General features: G+C 63.4%; 1 protein-coding gene across 7 annotated transcripts in view; it reads left to right on the top strand.

Moving 5' to 3' along the window:
• The window catches only part of PCSK6 (proprotein convertase subtilisin/kexin type 6), a 115261-nt gene extending 102114 nt beyond the window's left edge, over positions 1-13147 (top strand). For all 7 annotated transcript variants that reach the window (XM_036232049.1, XM_036232050.1, XM_016154842.2 and 4 more), the window contains exons 14-21: positions 273-452; positions 3560-3662; positions 4147-4343; positions 5316-5403; positions 6886-6989; positions 9394-9523; positions 10452-10564; positions 11806-13147. In XM_036232049.1, the coding sequence (XP_036087942.1) occupies positions 273-452; positions 3560-3662; positions 4147-4343; positions 5316-5403; positions 6886-6989; positions 9394-9523; positions 10452-10564; positions 11806-11903 (1013 nt within the window). In that variant the 3' untranslated portion in view covers positions 11904-13147. The remainder of the gene's footprint in view (positions 1-272; positions 453-3559; positions 3663-4146; positions 4344-5315; positions 5404-6885; positions 6990-9393; positions 9524-10451; positions 10565-11805) is intronic.
• Positions 13148-16755: the final 3608 nt, after the last annotated feature.

The following is a 16755-nucleotide window of genomic DNA, read 5'->3' as shown; positions in this document are numbered from 1 at the left end:
AGACGGGGGTGCTGTGTCTGATCGTGGGGGCGGGCTGTTGGGGGAGGCTGCCGTGAGGCCCGGGCTGCAGAAGGCGGCCGGGCAGCAGGCGTGTGTCCCTGGGCCTTGGTGACTAGGAGCTGGGGGTGGGGCTGCACGGGCCTGCTGGGGGCGGGGGGTGTGGGCTCAGGCTGGGCAGCACCTGGCACTTGTGAGTTGCAGTGGCCTTTGGCCAGGCCGAGGGGTCGGGTTGAGGTTCCTGATTGTCGGTGGCCCTGGCTTGTGTCTCCCAGGGAAGCTGAAAGAATGGAGCCTCGTCCTGTACGGCACGGCCGAGCACCCGTACGGCGCCTTTGGCTCCCATCAGTCACGCTCCCGGATGCTGGAGCTGCCCACCCCGGAGCTGCAGCCGCCCACGGCCACGCTGTCGCTGTCCCAGGCCGAGGTTCCCGAGGACGAGGAGGACTACGCAGGTAATGACCCGAAGCCCGAGGGCTGTCGCCGAGGTGGGGGCTGTCCCGGCCGCGTGGGGCGCAGCTAGGCGTCTTCCTCCTGAACGGGAAGTCACAGTAACGATGCCCTCACACGGCCTGCCCAATGCTGTACAGAGCAGCCATGCTTCAGACCAGTAAGTATCTCCAGCCTTCCCAGGCCAGGAAATCGAGGTTCTCTATGCCCGACCAGGACCGGCACTGCCCCCTGGTTCATGAGGCTCCTTCTGGGCCCCCACGTCCCGCCCCCTGACCCTCTCTGCACCCCCACCCATTTCCAGTCCTCGCAGCTGGAATGTGGGCCTGGGGTCCTAACGGGCAGCGAGCAGGGAGCACAGCCAGGAAGGAGCTGGCAGAGGGGGAGCTGGGGTACAGACCCGAACTAGGTCTCCAGAGCCTAGACTTGCTGCTGCATGCAGCGGCTTCAGACCCTCACAGGAAGTGAGAGGTGTCACTGCGAGCCCTGCTCGTCCAGCCGTGCCGTCGCCGGGTGGCCCGGGGCTCGGGGCCTTCTGCTCGCTGCACCCAGGCGGCTGCACGGGGAGGATGTGGCCTGGGCAGCGTGCTCCGTAGAAGGCCCTGCCCTCCGCACCTGCCCAGGGGTTTGCGAGAAGCGAGCGTTCTGGTTGGGCTTATTGTCCTCAGCTAAATGTTACAGCTGCTTGATAAATGGTGGCTCATATCTAAGACCGTCAGTGTTTCGAGTTATCTAACAGCTTCTGGGGGGAGAAAGTAATAAAATGGAGAATGCCACCCATACGTATCAAGCATAAATTACGGTCGGTTCCGTTTTAAATTCTTCTGCCTCTCCTTTAAAATGGAGCATTGAATTATGTATAGACTAATCTGCTCCGGCTCCCCTGTGATTTATAAACTGTGGCAAGGTTCAGTAATTATTAATAAAGGACTTTTTTTGTCCTTCACTTCCTGGACTCTCACTATAGGGTGGCCATCCGTGGTCCGTCACCTGGTCTCCGCGAGCACGGTCCCGACGCCTGGGAGTTGCGTGCAGCGTGGGGGCCGTGGCGGGTGGGCCACGGAGAGAGGGCTTCGGGGAGGTGGGGGGACCAGCTGCATTAGATCCAGGACACAGGCAGGAGGCCCTTGGGGGGGCATGGCGGCGGAGCCCCTCGTGGAGGCATGAGGAGCCAGGCAGGAAGACGGGGCGGTGGTCGGGCACCTGAAGCGGGGCGGTGGTCATTAGCACAGAGGCGCGGGGGCCTGAGGCAGGAGCTCGCAGGGGTGACTGGGGAGGGGAGGCTTCTGGAGAGTGCTGGAAGCTGCCCCTGGGCCCAGGGTCCAGCAGCAGGGGGCGCCAGGCAGAGACAGGGTGGGAGGGTCGAGAGAGGCAGATGGATGGAGGGTGGGTGGACCGAGGACCAGGTCTCCCCCGTGAAGAAGTAAAGGACAGGAAGGTGGTGAGGGTTGGAGATGGGGCCCAGGACAGTGGGGGCGTCCAGAATCCCCCTGTTCCTTCAGAAACTGATCCGGGCACGTGACAACAAGGCACCAAGACCTTCAAGTAGCTTTTGAACATTCGTTTATGGTTTGCTCCACAGAGAGTTCAAGGTGGGGTTTTCAGGTCAGCCGCTGCCCTCAGCGGGGACGTGGCCGTTGGCCAGCAGCTCAGCACATGTGACAAGCCATGTGTCCCGGGGGACTTTCATGCTAATTGACAAAAGAGGGAAAGGAGACAGAGGAACATGAATGATGTGGGCTCCCCCCCCCCGCCCCCGCCCAGGATGAGTCGCAGGCTGCCAGGAGGAGCCCCACAGGCTGGGGGGCGGGGGTGCAGTTAACTCAGGGTGGCCACAGAAGGGCTGAGTCTGGCCTTTCAGAGGTCATTCACATGGGGTGCGGGGTGTGGGGGTTGAGGTAGGAAGGGGCGTGGGGTGCAGGGGGGAAGGGGCATGGGGTACGGGAGGGTTGGGGGGAAGGGGCGTGGGTGGTTGCGGGGGAAGGGGCATGGGGCGCCCGGTCGCAGGCTGTGACCCCGTTGGGTGTGGTGGGCCACGCCCTGGGCCCCCTCAGCACCACAGCCTGTGCCCTTCCACCCCGACCAGGCGATGCCGCCCCTCGCGGTCCTGCTTTGGGAGGGGTTCACAGTGGCAGCTTAGGAAATGTCAACACAGACCCTTGGGGCGGGAAGCCCAGCAAGCCGGCTGCCCCGGAGTGCCCTGGGATGGATGAAGGGGGCCTTGTGCGCCTCGCCAAAGGCCCATTGTGGGCAGCAGAGAATGGCGACTGTTGTCTTTCCCTCGCGACCTGCGAGGTGCTGGTGGCCAGCAAACCCCCTCGTCTCTGCTCCCGAGCATGCTCCCGCCCCCTGGAACCACTGGAACCTCCCAGAAGCTTCCCTTTTCCTTCCCGAGACTCAGAAGCCTCGCGGGGGCACGTGTCCCGGCAGGGAGCCTTTCAGGGCCACTTCCTCGAGGAGGAGGCGGATGGGGGGAACAGGGAGCAGCCGCCGTACCACCGAGCCACAGAGCCAGCTCTGGCACACGGTAGCCAGGTTCGTTAGGCCAGGGCGAAGAGGACAGATCCCGGCCCGGCCTGAGGGTCGGTGTCTTCCCGTGGCACACGCAGGCGGAAGGGCCCGGCAGGGCGGGCCGGCAGGGGTCCGCGGAGCTCCCTGCCTTTCTCCCGCTCACTTTCGCAAAGGGACACAGGGCCCCAGAGTTAAATGGGGGGGGGGATGTGGGGGACTTAGGGCAAGACACTGGTGGCCCGTCGCTGAGAGTGACCGGGCAGGAAGCCGGGAAGGAGGTGGCCGATGGGGGCCAGCCCTGCCCCGGCCCTGACGCGGGCAGCCCAGCCTGTCTGTCCCCAGCCCCGCCCTTCCTGCCCGTCCCCGTCGGGCAGGCAGCGTCAGCAGCTTCCCACACCCTCAGCACCCACGTCGCGACCCTTCGTCCTTCACGAGGGAAACCGAATTTGCTGGCCGGTCCCAGCACCACGTCCGGACGCCCCGGGGGCTGGGGCCTGGCCGTCCAACGTTCCCTCCTGAGCCTGCCTGGCTGCGGCATGCTGACCCTGGGCCCTGGGGGTCCGGCCCTGTCTGAGGCGGCTCCTCCGCTTGTTTCTTTAAGGCGTGTGCCATCCGGAGTGTGGGGACAAAGGCTGCGATGGCCCCGGCGCTGACCAGTGCTTGAACTGTGTCCACTTCAGCCTGGGGAACTCCAAGACCAGCAGGTAACGGCCGGGTCCCGTCGCTCGTGCGGGGGGCTGTGGCACCCGCTGAGGGGGCCCGTTGTGCGCTGTGGTCTTGGCCCCACCACACCCGGCGCCTGCGTAGGAATCGATGAGGGACCAGGACCGTGGGCTCCACATGGGGCGCTCCTGTCCCCGCACGCCCAGGCGGGGGCGCGGCATTCGGGGGGCCCGGGCAGGGTGCCGGCGTGGCTCTCGCGGTGGTCAATGTGGCCGCAGTCAGCCCGCACAGGGTCCTGCTGGAGCTGAAAGTTCCAAGTCAGAGACTGTCACATGGTGCCTCCCAGGGTGACCGGGAAAGGGTTCCGGGTTCTGTCCCCTCTCGGCCCTGGACACTCTCAGCTCCTTGTGAAGACACAGGCAGCCAGCCGTGCAGTGACCCAGTGACCTGCGCCGCTGACCAGACGGACGGCGAGGGTGGGGCCCAGACCCGCGGGCAAGGACCCATCTGCCCCTGTCTCCCCAGGAAGTGCGTGAGTGTGTGCCCCTTGGGCTACTTCGGGGACCCAGGAGCGAGACGCTGTCACCGGTGCCACCGGGGCTGTGAGACCTGCTCGGGCCGGAGCCCGGCCCAGTGCCTGTCCTGCCGCCGCGGGCTCTACCACCATCAGGAGACGAGCACTTGCGTGGCCCTCTGCCCCTCTGGGTTCTACGCTGACGAAAGTAAGTGCGCGTCGCTGGGCATGGCAGTGAAGAGTCGGGCCCCTCTCCCCGGGCTGGGGTCCCCGCTCCTGGTGGAGCTTCCCCTGCCCTCTGCTTCCTGTGGACTCTGTGCTTCTGAGAAAGGACGTGAGTGTGTAAGTATGTGTGTGTGTGTGAGAGAGAGAGAGAGAGAGAAGCCTTCAGGCCAGTTCATTAATGGTGGGTCACACACAAACCAGCCAGAAGGGTCCAGTGTGACTTCGGCTGTTGGAAGAGGCAGGCCCGCTGCCTGTCCTGCAGCTTCTCCTCCAGGAAAGGCTGTGCTCCAGGCTCCTGAGCGGCCAGCCAGACCTGTTCTCAGGCTGGAGGTCCCCCCACCCCACTCCTCAGGCAAGAAGCAGCCACCCGCACTGAGCGCCTGTGGCGTGCGAGCAATGCCACCCTGAGGAGGTGGCATGGGGTAGCCAGCCGCCCTGAGCGTCCAGGACGCAGGCGGCGTCGAGGAGGCTCCAGAGACCGTGGCCTCGAGAGCGGCGCGTGCGGCTGCCGGTGGGAGCTGGGTGCCCCAGATTCCCCCGGGAGGCAGGGTGGGCGTCGCAGACTCCTGCCTCAGTATAGGTGACCGCCGCGTGTTCAGTAAAGGCCCCCGCGAGGGCGCTGGGGTCGGGGGCCGACCCTGCCGCCTTCATAAGGGCCCCCCATCTCGGCGGCGTCTGTTGGCCGGGAGCTGGCCTTGGTCCCTCTGAGTGTGAGCTGGACCCCGGCAGGTCTCCGGACGGGGCCGCCAAGGCTGCTTGAGGGGAGAGACCCGTCGTCGGACACCCGGCCCGCGTTGCCCAGGTGGCCTCCGGCCGGCTCGTTCCTACGTCATCCGTTCTGGAGACTGACGCCTAGGGACGTGCAGCCCCGGCCACCCCGCTCGGAGACGCCCGAGTCTCGTTTGCCCAGATTTGGTTCTTGTTCATTCTTCCCTTTTCCTCATCTTTTCTCCAGGCCAGAGAAATTGCCTTAAATGCCACCCGAGCTGCAGGAAGTGCGTCGGGGAGCCGGAGAGATGCACGGTCTGCGAGGAGGGGTTCAGGTACCGCCCGAGCGCCGGGCCCCTACTAGCCCCATGTCTCCCGCTGACTCGCCAAGCTTTGGCAGCTTCCTCTCGGGAGCTGAATATGCAGAAGCCCAAACCTTTCGGGGTAAAGCCCAAGGGTCTGTCAGTCTGGTTTCCACTGAGAGCTGGGGAGCTGGGGGCGGGTGAGACCCGCGTTCCTACCTGGCGTCCGGAGGTGGCTGCTGTAGGGGCCTGGCCGCCCCCTCGGGCACCGGGCACTGCCAGTGGCCCCCCTAGTCCAGCCGTGGACACACGTTTATCTCCGCCCGTCTGTCTGCCTCCTTCGGGGTAGGGGCCCGTTCCCTGAGGGGGCCTGCTCCCTGGGGTGGGGGGGGGGGCTGCTCCCTGCGGGGGGCTTTGAGCTCTTCACACTCCTGGCTTTTCCCCTTCCATCAAGCTCAGCACGCATCTCCTCCAAAATCACTTTACTGGGCTAACGATCGCATCGGAATATTTTTGAGATGTTCATTTAGCCCGTTTAATGCAGCCACCTGGCCATTACTTGCTTCCCCGAGTTGCGTCTAGAAGCTTAGGAAACGTTCTGTTCAGAGTCACGCTGGGAACCCCGCGCAGCCTAGAACCGCGTCCGAGGAAGGGGAGGGCGGGCCGGCCGGGCCACGCTCCCCGGCGAGTGGCGTGGGTCGTGACGCCTCGACCCCTCAGCTGTCAGGTGGGGTGCTGTCAGCCTTCCTTGTGAAGATGAAGGAGGCGAGAGATGCGAAGAGCTGAGGTTGAGTTCCTGCCGGTGACGCCCTGCGCTAAGGGGGCTGCGGTGGCCGCATGTGGGCCCAGGGAGTGGCCCAGGGAGTGGCAGCGGCAGGACCCGAGGGGGCCGTCCAGCCCCGTCCCCCCCCCCCCCCCGCCCCCAGGCTCCTCCTAAGCCCATCCTCCCGGGAGGCGGAGCCGTGCAAGGCAGGGCCCAGGAGGAGCTTCCGTCTCAGGTTCGCTGCAGAAGGCGCCGCGTGGAAAGTCCTGGGCAGGGCAGGGACAGGTCCAGGTTACGGGGTCAGCGTGGCTAACGCCGTGGAAGCCTCAGAGGCAGTGACTTTGGGACAGTGTGCCACCGGGGTTAACGCACGCACGCACGCTCAAGTTCTCCTCTGGGGATTCGGGTTCAGATTCGGTGAATGTCAGGGACGAGGCTCCATATCAGACGCGGACAGAGCTGCGCACGTGGCCTCCCGCTTTGGGACCCGGGCCTCAGGGCTTCGAGGGGAGCCAGGGGCCACCACCCCCAGCAGGTGGAGGTCTGCTTCCAGGCAGGCCCGAGGCGTCCCTTCTGGCCCACCCTGCAGCCAGCCTCAGGCCAGCCTCTCCTGCTCTCATTGGCTTGGGACCACATGTGACATGAAAAACTGTGCCGTACCAACCTCCTTTCCCGTTGCAAAAGGCGTTTGATGGCAAATCACGATTTGGAAGGGATATGAAAACCTTTTTTTTTCTTCTCTCCCCCCACAGCCTCGCACGGGGCAGCTGCATCCCAGACTGTGAACCTGGCACCTACTTTGACTCCGAGCTGGTCAGATGCGGGCGGTGCCATCATGCCTGCCGGACCTGCGTGGGTGCGTGAGCCCGTCGCCGCAGACGCCTCGACTTCCGTGTGCCCGTGGGCCCAGGACCTGGGTGCCCCAGCGAGCGGCCCCACCCCGCGGCCCCACCCCCTGGACGCCAGGGAGGCCGGGGCCCTTGCAGAGCACCGGGGTGTCACCGCAGGGCAGGGGGGAGGGGGGGTGTGCAGGGCCAGGTGGGGAAGACGAGGTTCAGGGGGTGGGCGGATGGCGGTGACAGAGGTTCAGCACCGTGAAGGTCCCCGATGCCACCGCACCGGGCAACAGTTCACATGGTGAACTTTGTGTCATAGGCATTTCATCACAAATTTTAAAACTAAAGGGAAGTCGCGGGGCGTGGCCGGCTTCGGAGCCTGGGGCACTGGCTGTGGCAACACCAGGCATGTGCCGCGGTGGAGGCTCGGGGAGGGGAGGGGAGGGGAGGGGAGGGGGCCGCCCGGAACGCCGCCCTCGTCCCCTGCGCCCGCCGCCCCGTGTGTGGGGCGCGGTTTCCGGAGGAGAGGCTCGTGCGCACCGTGTCGCGGGTGCCCTGGCCCCGGCGCCTCCCAGGCGCGCCCCTCACGTGCCGCCAGCCTCTGGCGCCAGGACGCGGAAGCGCGTTAGGCGTCCGTGCCTCAGAGTTGACGCCTCGGCTTCTCGTCCTGACCCGCGCCGCGCCTTGGTCCGCGATCTAGGAAACCCTCACGGGGTTGTCTCCGCCGCGGTAGCCGTCGCAGACACGGGTTTCTGCTGGGTCACGGCGGCCACGACATGGGTCCCGGGTATTGTGGCAGGATGGGCACCTCCCACCCCTGGTGTGGCCGCGTGAGCCCCACGCGGCACCGGCCGCGCCTGAGCCCGCACAGTCTGGGGCGCAGTGCCCCCCGGGACAGCCCCCCGAAGCGCTGGCGTGGGCCCCGGGCGGCGTCCCCTGGCAGTCCGCGTGTCCCCCGCCGTTTTGACGCTCTCCCTGACCCCACGTCCGACCCGGCAGCTGCGGAGCGGCGCTGACCTCACTTGTTTAAATCGCGTCAGCACCCGACTGCGCGAATTCAGGCGTGCGGCTTCCTAACGCCGCCCACTTCGGTAATTCAGTTCCCTCTCCTTTTTCTTCGTCTCCTGAGTGCCTGGTGGCAGACAGCTTTATCAACTCTTCGTAGGTGTCTCGTCTCACTCCAGTGACTTCTCTGTCACTTCGGGCCTTTAATTCAGCGCCGTGCACATCCGAGGCTATCTGGGGGTCTCCTCTCCCCTCTGCCCACCTGCCTAGGTTCTTTCTGAGCTCCTGGGTTGTGTGCATCTAACCCCAGTTCCCGGCTCTGAGTCTCCAGGGGGCTTCTTGCTGCATGTCCTGTGTGGGTCCGTGTCAGAAGGACCTGTCCTCGCCTGCCACTCCCCACTTCCTGGAGGCCCAGGCCCGCGGAGAGGCCCCGCCGTGGCCAGAGGCTTCTCCAGGAGGAGGGCCGGACGTCGCGGCCTCTGCTGGCAGGTGGGGGGAGTTACCAGGGGCCGACAGCAGCTCGAGTCCAGAGGGGTCCTTCCCGCCACCCAGCGCCCTGAGCTGTCCGCCTGTGGCCACCTCGCTGCCTCTTTGACATCCCAGCAGGTGCTCCTCGGGACGGCTGGCACAGAGTGGGTCCCAGCACTCGCGTGTTATTGGAATGAATGGAGAGAGGGAGCGAGCAGATGGGCAGATGGTTCGGCTTCTTCGCTCCAGGCCCGAGTCCTCAGGGGCCGAGGGCACTGGCTGGCCACGCCTGCCTGCCGCGTCCTGACCGCACACAGCTCCGCCTGGTCGCCGCTCCCGCCCACGAGCCCTGACTCGTCCCTACTCTGCTGCCGGACACCTACCAGCACCGCCGTCACCTCGGTGTTCTGCCCGGTAGAAGCAGGGGCCCGGCCACAAGCGTGAGCTGCTGGCACAATTTTAAACTTCCTAGAGAAGCAGGGAAAATGATGATGGCGTCCCTAAAGAGCTGGCATTACCACACGTGGCCAGTACTTCCAAGTGGGCGCGTTCACAGCCTCGTTTCACTGTTGATCCCGGCGTGCGTGCGTGTCACACTCACAGCGTGTGCGCACTCAGCCCACACGTCACGCTCGGAGCCCCTCGCGCTGCAGAGGCCGTCGGGAAAGGCCGCCTTCGGAGCCGGGGCCACGGGCGTGGCGCGGGCGGTGGGCAGTGTGCCCAGCGCGGCACGTGCCTCCACGTCCCGCTCTGTGAGGCAGGGCACTGGCCCCCCCGCCAGGAGCGGGTGAGGGCAGCCCAGCGCCGACGTCCAGTGGGCACCTGGGGAGTCCAGCTGCACTGGTGGCCTCGGGGCCCCTGCACAGCGCCCCGGGCCTCACAGGCTCTCCATCGGCCCCAGGACGGGGACGGGAGGGGCCCTGACACCTGCTTCTTCCCCGCACCCCTCAGGGCCCAGCAGAGAAGAATGCATTCACTGCGCCCCGAACTTCCTCTTCCAAGACTGGAGGTGCGTGCCGGCCTGCAGCGAGGGCTTCTTCCCCGAGGACACGCCCGGCCTGCCCCACAGAGTGTGCCGCAGGTACGCGCCCCGGCGGCCGCCGTCCGCGCCCAGCGCCGCGGCCCCTTCCCTAGGGGATGGGTGCCACATCCCACCCCTGAGGCGGGCACCGTGGGCAGGCAGGGGCCCGCTCACCGAGGAGGGGACCCCTGCAGTCCGTGCTCGCCAGGGTCTTGCCAGTTGGTGGCTTTCATCCTTCGGGTCACTGTAGGAGCGTCAGTTGAGCACCTACTGTGTGCAGGCACCGGGCGGCGGGCACAGCTGCCCTCCGCGGCGCTCACAGCCCGGCTCAGACGCCCGGCGGCTCCCACCTGCGCCTCGCCCATGGTGAATTCAGCCGCTGGGAACTGAGGAAGCCTGTGCTGGGCTCCTTAGGGTTTGTAATTAGACACCTGAGAAGGAAGGGTCCTGGCGGTTCCCCCGTGTGAAGCTGTGTCCTCCCGGCCGGGCGCACACGCCCTGCCGCGAGCCCTCGTCCACTTTTCCTCCTCTGCATGTCCACTCCATAGTGACCCTCGGTCAGCGGGTGAGACCGGCGTCCTGTCTGGCTGAGTCGCCTCGGGTCGGACTTCCTGCCCCATAGGGCAGGACGGGGCGGGGCGGGCCCGTTGGGTCAGGGTCAGAGCGGCAGCGGGGACGTGGACGGTGGCCTTGAGGGTCGTGGTGGTGGGCGGGGGACGTTCCTTCTGTAGTCGACCAGGCCCAGGGCAGGGCAGGGGAGGTCTGGGAGACCCAGGCCTGCCCTGAGCCCCTGCCAGTGGCCGTGAGCTCATTGTCACCTCCCGGGGTGTACAGCGACCCAGCAGGATGCAGGACTGTCGTGGGGGATGCAGTGTGTGTGGGGGGGGCGGGGGTCACAGCGCAGCAGGGGAGACAGGCTGCAGGAGGGGGGCCTGGAGTGCCCAGGCCTCCTCCCCACACAGCGGTGGGAACCCGTGTCCCCACGCAGGTGTGACGAGAACTGCTTGAGTTGCGAAGGCTCCAGCAGGAACTGCAGCCGATGCAAGTCAGGCTTCACGCAGCTGGGGACCTCGTGCGTCACCAACCACACCTGCAGCAACGGTGAGCCCAGGGGGCGGCGGCCGGGCGCCCTTGGGCCAGGGGCCCCCGCCTCTGGCTTGGCGGGAAGGGCAAGGAGGGTGTGGGAGCGGCAGCCCTCGGGGGGCGCAGGCCACAGCCACCACCGCCGTCGCAGGGGCCCCTTCCCTGCAGGCCTCCGACGCCAGCCGTGGCCGCTTGGTTTGGCGAGTGACTTAGAAGTGAGTTTGTTCTGGTGCCGTCCCCACGCTGGTACATGAGCCCGGGTGGCCTGTGTACGGCGACTTCGCAGGCGAGGCCTGGCCTTGGGGGTTAGAGTCGGGACACAAGGAGGACCCAGAGGACCCCGTCTGCCAGGAGAGAGGCTGGTTCTCTGGGTAGTAGGGAGACAGGAACTTGGAGAGCAGCAAAGACCCATCTGGGGACTTCGGCTGGGGAGGCAGCATAGGAGCTGTGGCAGACATGTGACACGGGGAGGGGCCTCCAGGGCTCCACGGGCCACCGAGGGGCGGCCCGGCCCGGCTCTGGGCACCGCCACCCAGCACCCAGGAGAGGGCGCTGCCAGCTCCGGTTCCGCTGGGCACAGAGGTGGCGCTGGCCCTGGGCAGGCCTGCAGACCTCGGCGTTTGGCTGTTTTTCGGTTTGCAAAATCGTGTCCTTTCGAAGGCCAGGAGGCTTCCTCTGCAGGAAGTCAGCCGCTTGGGTTCCAGTCGAGCCCAGGGAGGCGAGGTGGTCACGGCTGGTCTCTGGACAGCGACACGTCCTCAAAGCCGGCGGCCCAGGGGCTGGCCGGCCGCAGTGGCCCTTCCCCACCCCGCCATGCTGTCCCCTCCGCTCCGGTTCTGGGCTGGCCTCCGGACCGCAGCAGCGCCCTCTGCCTGTAGCCCGCTGGTCCCTGCCTCCCGCAGCTCCTCGGGTCCAGCCCCCGCACAGCTGTCTGGAAGGGGGTGCACGTGGGCTTGAGGCCGCACTGGCACAGCCCGATGGTCCCCCAACGCCACATTCCACCCCCTGCCCCCCGAGTCCCCTCGTGTCCCCCAGACTCAGCAGGAGCTCCTGCACTCCACGTGCCACCAGGGCTGTGCCGGGCCGCCCGCGTGCCACAGGGGTGACTGCGAGGGCCGCCCTGGCTGCCACCCCCACTGCCTCCGCGGCTCCCCCCTCCCCCCACACACACACCAGCAGGCCAGCCGGGGGGTGGCTGGCGCAGTCACACAGGCCCCAGAGCCTGACGCGCCCCTTTTCTCCTTCCGGGGCGGGTCCAGCTGACGAGACCTTCTGTGAGATGGTGAAGTCCAACCAGCTCTGCCAGCGGAAGCTGTTCGTCCAGTTCTGCTGCCGCACGTGCCTGCTGGCCGGCTAGGGGCACGCCTGGCCGTCCGTCCGTCCGTCTGCCTGTCCCCAAGCCTGCCGGCGGAGCCCGTTTCGGGGGCGGTGGCCTGCACCCATGAGCAAGGTCCTTGGGCACCGTCTTGGGGTGCCCAGGGTAGGTGGCAGGCCCCCGGGAGCGGCTCCCGAACACTACGTCCCCTCAGACTCCGCTTCCTGGCTGCGTCCTTCTGGCAAACTCCAAACGGGAACAAAACGGATTCTGGGGACCCCCTGCCCCGGCTTTGGAGCAGGTTCCGGGACCGTGAGTTTACCGGCTCCTCAAGACCAAAGCAGCGAGTCGGGGCGCTGGCTCACCGCAATTTTCCCCTGTTCTGCGGTGCATCTCAGCTCCAGCCCGCAGAGCCTGGCTGTCCCCACGTGTGACCCAGGGCTGAGCGGTGCACCTGTCCCCCGCCTGCCACAGCGCCGGCCGGGGGACGGTTGGGTGCGAATGATACGGACTCAGGGGCATCAAACGTGTGACCACTGGGGACGAGCGCCTACTTCTGCACAGGCAGCGACTTCTGAAATCGCAGTGACAGCTCAGAAAACCGCACCCAACTCCCACGGGGAAGCCCTTGAGCTCTTCCTTCGAGGGCACCGAGCACCCTGTCACCGCCTTTGTGTCTCCAGGAGTGGCCCAAACAGCACCTCTGTCCGACGCAAGGCCTTCTGAAGAGCGTCCCCAGGAGGCGTCCCCAGGGCCAGCCAAAAAACACCCCAACCACCAAGTAGTTCCTCTTACCAAAATGTGACCGCAGCTCACGAACTATCCGTCACCCAGCACCCCGCGCCCCGTGGGATTGCTCTTCAGACGCGCCTGGCTCTGTTCCTCGGGAGGCCGGCGCTCACGGCGGGTGCCCGGCGTCTGCCCGCGGCACCGGCCCGACGGCACGGCTGCGTCTCTTGCTGCCAAACCTGTGTAGGCATTTTATAAGCCACATGTCCTGATTTTTACCGATGTTAATTATTTTGACAAATATTCATATATTTTCATTGACATGCGCAGATCTGCTTGATGACTCCCTGTACTCTGGGAACAACGTTTGCCTTAAGCCTCCCCAGCTCGCCCTTGTCCACGTTGTCCCGTCCTCTCTTTGGCTGTGATGGTTCTCAGTCGTTCCTTGTGGGCTGGGGGCCCAGCACGTGTCTGTCGGACCCACAGCTCTGAACGAGAAATCCACAGAGCAAATAAAATGTTAACCCTGAATTAATAAAAAGAGTTAACATCCCAGAGCAAAGGAGCCACGTTTTTTTCCGAGGCATGACAGTTAAACACGGGTGCTAGCCCGTGTGTAAAATGGCTTTATTTGTGGCTTCCGTACCTCTCTGAAGCCATCATGTGGAAGGACTTTAGCTTCAATGAATGTCGACAGAGTCGTGGGAGAAGTCCCCGAGTTCCAGCCCTGGGGTGTCCTTTAGCACAGGGGTCCCCAGCCCCCGGGGTCCGCGGCCTGTTAGGAACGGGCCACACAGCAGGAGGTGAGCGGCAGGTGAGTGAGCGAAGCTTCATCTGCATCTGCAGCCGCTCCCCAGAGCCAGCGTCACCGCCTCAGCCCCGCCTCAGACCGTCAGGTGTTAGATTCTCACAGGAGTGCCAGTCCCTGGTGCCGAAAAAGTTGGGGACCACTGCCTTAGCAACCAGACCCTCTTCTGGCCACAAAAGCCTGGTCGGGTCGCAAGGCTGGTTACAGGGAAGCCTCTCTGCCCCACAGTGCCCGCCTCTCCACCTGTCGCTGCCAAGCGTGATTTAATTAGGTCACGGCTTGTCCCTTGGCACAGTGACTGACTGCAAGCCTGCTACCAGGGGTCCCGTGCTGCCTGCGGCTTCCACCGTGGCCTCTGCGAGGTCAGAAGCACGTGGCTTCCCTGCTGCAAATGTAGGAGATGCACCAACTAAAAGCGACAGGGAAAAACAAAAGCGGGCGACGAGCAGTGTGCAGGATTCTACGGTTCACACAGGATCTCAGGGTTCGGCTCGGCCTTGGGAACCCCGGGACCAGAATGACATGTCACCTGTGCCCTCTTTGCACTGGAACGGTGCCCCCCTCTTTCCACTGGATGGGACAAAGCGCAAAGCCACCACCGTCTTCCAGGTGAAACTGGTACACATCCCAGCCTCCAGCCAAGCTGACGCTGCTTCCTGGCCTCCTCGGTCGTCTGCCTTGCACTGGCATTCTCTGAGTCCCATCAGCTGTGGCCATGGGGACAGGCTTGTGCAGCAGAACCCGGCTGCAGGGAGCTCTTCCGTGGCCAGGTGGCTGGAGGGGGAGAGCAGCACGTGGCCGTCAGCAGGCGGGGTGGGGACCCAGCTGACACTGCCCCTGAGCGCGACCGGCCAGAGTGGTCAGCACGGGGCAGCGAGGCAGTGGGGAGCGGTCTGGGGGCAGCAGCTGGAACACTGGTGAGGACCCTACGCGAGACATGTGGGGTTAAGACCAGCAGCTTGCTCGGTGCCTCTGGTGCAGGGGCCGCTGTCGCCCCGAGTGCCCTTTGTCCACCCAGAGCTTGTGCTCTCACACGTTTAGACGCAACCAGAGGACACTCGAAGGACACCAGCTGCAAGGAACCTCCCAGGTGGCTGTGGAGCCCACGTCCCCTCACTGGCTGGGCCAGCCTGTCCCAGGGCTGATGGTTCCAGCAGGCAGCTGAGAAGCTGTTCACAAAGTCCCAAGGACCAAGTGCCACCTCGCTAAAAAGGATGGACTACATAAAATGCCTTTTTGCAAGTGGCGCGGCCGTAAGTTCATCTGCACTCGCTTGGGCTGCACGTGTCTGTGGCTTTTGTTTTATGTGACAGAATTATGGATCTGATCTTCTAAATCTGTCGTTTCACTGACATGAAGTGACTTGCCTTGGGCCACACACTGGCTCGGTTGCTCCCGGCCACGTACCCAGAGAGGGCGACTGGCTCTCTGCAGAAGGGGAAACCAGTTCGGCAGCTGGCCGAGTGTAGTAGCCATGATGCATTTGTTACAAACTAGCTTTATTTCCAGGAGGCGACATTTTTCTTACCCTGTCCCCAAATTCTTTGGCACCTCACAGTGGTCCCCAGGTGCATACCCCTATCCTTTTTCTGCCACTGCTGTCTTTATACTCTGTAATTCTGCAAAAGCCTGGGGAGAGCTGCGCTTTTTACAGAACACACACACACAGAGCGGGAAGGAGGCTGGACAGAGCTTGGAAAAAGCAGAAGGGCAACATAGTCTAAATGTGGCCAGCAGCGGAGCGCCCTTGAATCAGGGGAGACTGTCATTCACTGCATTTAAATCATTGATACCATGGCCAGACTTCAGCCTGAATACTTGGGGTACACTGGGTCCCTGGGGAGCAGGTGAGGGGTGGAGGCTTAGATCAGAGAAGGGAAAGGGAAGGGGGAACTTCGAAAGAAGGACAGTTTAATGAGGACATGCAGGGGTGATGGAAAGTGACAGAGCCAAGCCATTCTCTAGCATCTAAACGTTCTGCCCAGCCCGCTGGCGGACAACTGAGGTCGGCTGCTGCCATGGGAGAGGAGGGCACCGCATCCCACGCCAGCCTTCTCTGCCGCTTCTGTCCTTCCTGGCTGGTTGGCTAAAGCCTTTCCTGACACCCCTGTGGCTTGTCTGTGCACAGAACAGCACACCTGGGTAGTGCAACACAGCGCCCATCTCGTGCCCTGGGGTTCAGTTCCCATCCCCAAGGTAATATGTACTAGGCACACGAAGGGTGATCACATACCTCCGAGGATCCCAGTTGAGCAAAGAGGAATCCAAGGCCCAGAGCAGAAAACACCTCTTGCCGAAAACAGTGGTTCTCAACTGGGGGGTGGGGGTTGGGGGTGATTTTTATCCCTCTGGGGATGTTTGGCCAGGTCTGGAGGGAGGGACTGATATCTACTGGCCTGAGGCCAGGGATGCTGCTACACATTCTGGAATGCACAGGACAGCCCCCACAACAGTCACCCAGCTCCAAAATGCCAACTGTGCCAAGGTTGAGAAACCCTAGCTAAAAGAAATGAAAAGAGACACTGTTCTCGACTTCGTAGATACTCTGATATTTGTAAAACTGCCTGTTGTTTGATTTATCTCCCTGTTCATGTGCTAAAGCCACAGAAACCCACACAAATTTCCTGTTTTAAAGAAACCTTTTTTTTTTTTAAATCCAGAGAGCCAAGGGCCAAGTAAAACCAGCTCTGGTCTAAGGGCTCCACCTGCTGGTCATTTCTAGAATTAAGCGAAGTTTGGATCGTTTTAAGTTTTTTATTTTGAAACAATCACAAAGCAAAATTACCGAAAAGCTGCAAAGACAGTAGAAAAAAATATTTTCCTGAACAATCAAAATAAGTTACCGATATGATACCCTAATACCCCCCAAATACTTCAGAGGCTGTTCCCTATAAACAACGACCTAACCATCAGAATCAGGAAATTCGTCTGGAACTAGAATCTCAGCAGTAATGCCATGTACTCATTGCATCCTAATAGGTGATACAGGATTTTCATTTGTCCCATTATTGGCGACATTAATCTTGATCACTTAATTTCCCCTTGGCAATAAAGTGTGGCCCGCTAAAGTGTGTCCGCTCTCACCACGGTGCAGCAATGCAACAGGGCAAAACATAAAGAATTAACAGAAAATCGTAAAGAAAGAAATAAACCTCATTCTCAGATCGGATGCTGTCAGATCAGTGAGTGGTCTTTTTCTGGACGGGGCGGCAGCCACGCGGGTACGCTCATTCGTCGCGTAGCGGACTTCTGATTCGCGCGCTGTTCTGCATATCTAGCTTCGTTATAAATATTTAACTGTCTGGAGAGCAGAAGACTAACTGGAAAGTAGACCGTGCCCGGTGGCGGGTCGCACTG

The sequence above is a fragment of the Rousettus aegyptiacus genome, unplaced genomic scaffold (assembly GCF_014176215.1).
Source record: "Rousettus aegyptiacus isolate mRouAeg1 unplaced genomic scaffold, mRouAeg1.p scaffold_m13_p_14, whole genome shotgun sequence".
Lineage (NCBI taxonomy): Eukaryota > Metazoa > Chordata > Mammalia > Chiroptera > Pteropodidae > Rousettus > Rousettus aegyptiacus.
Note: the sequence above shows the minus strand (reverse complement) of the source record. Positions and strands in the feature narration are given on the sequence as shown.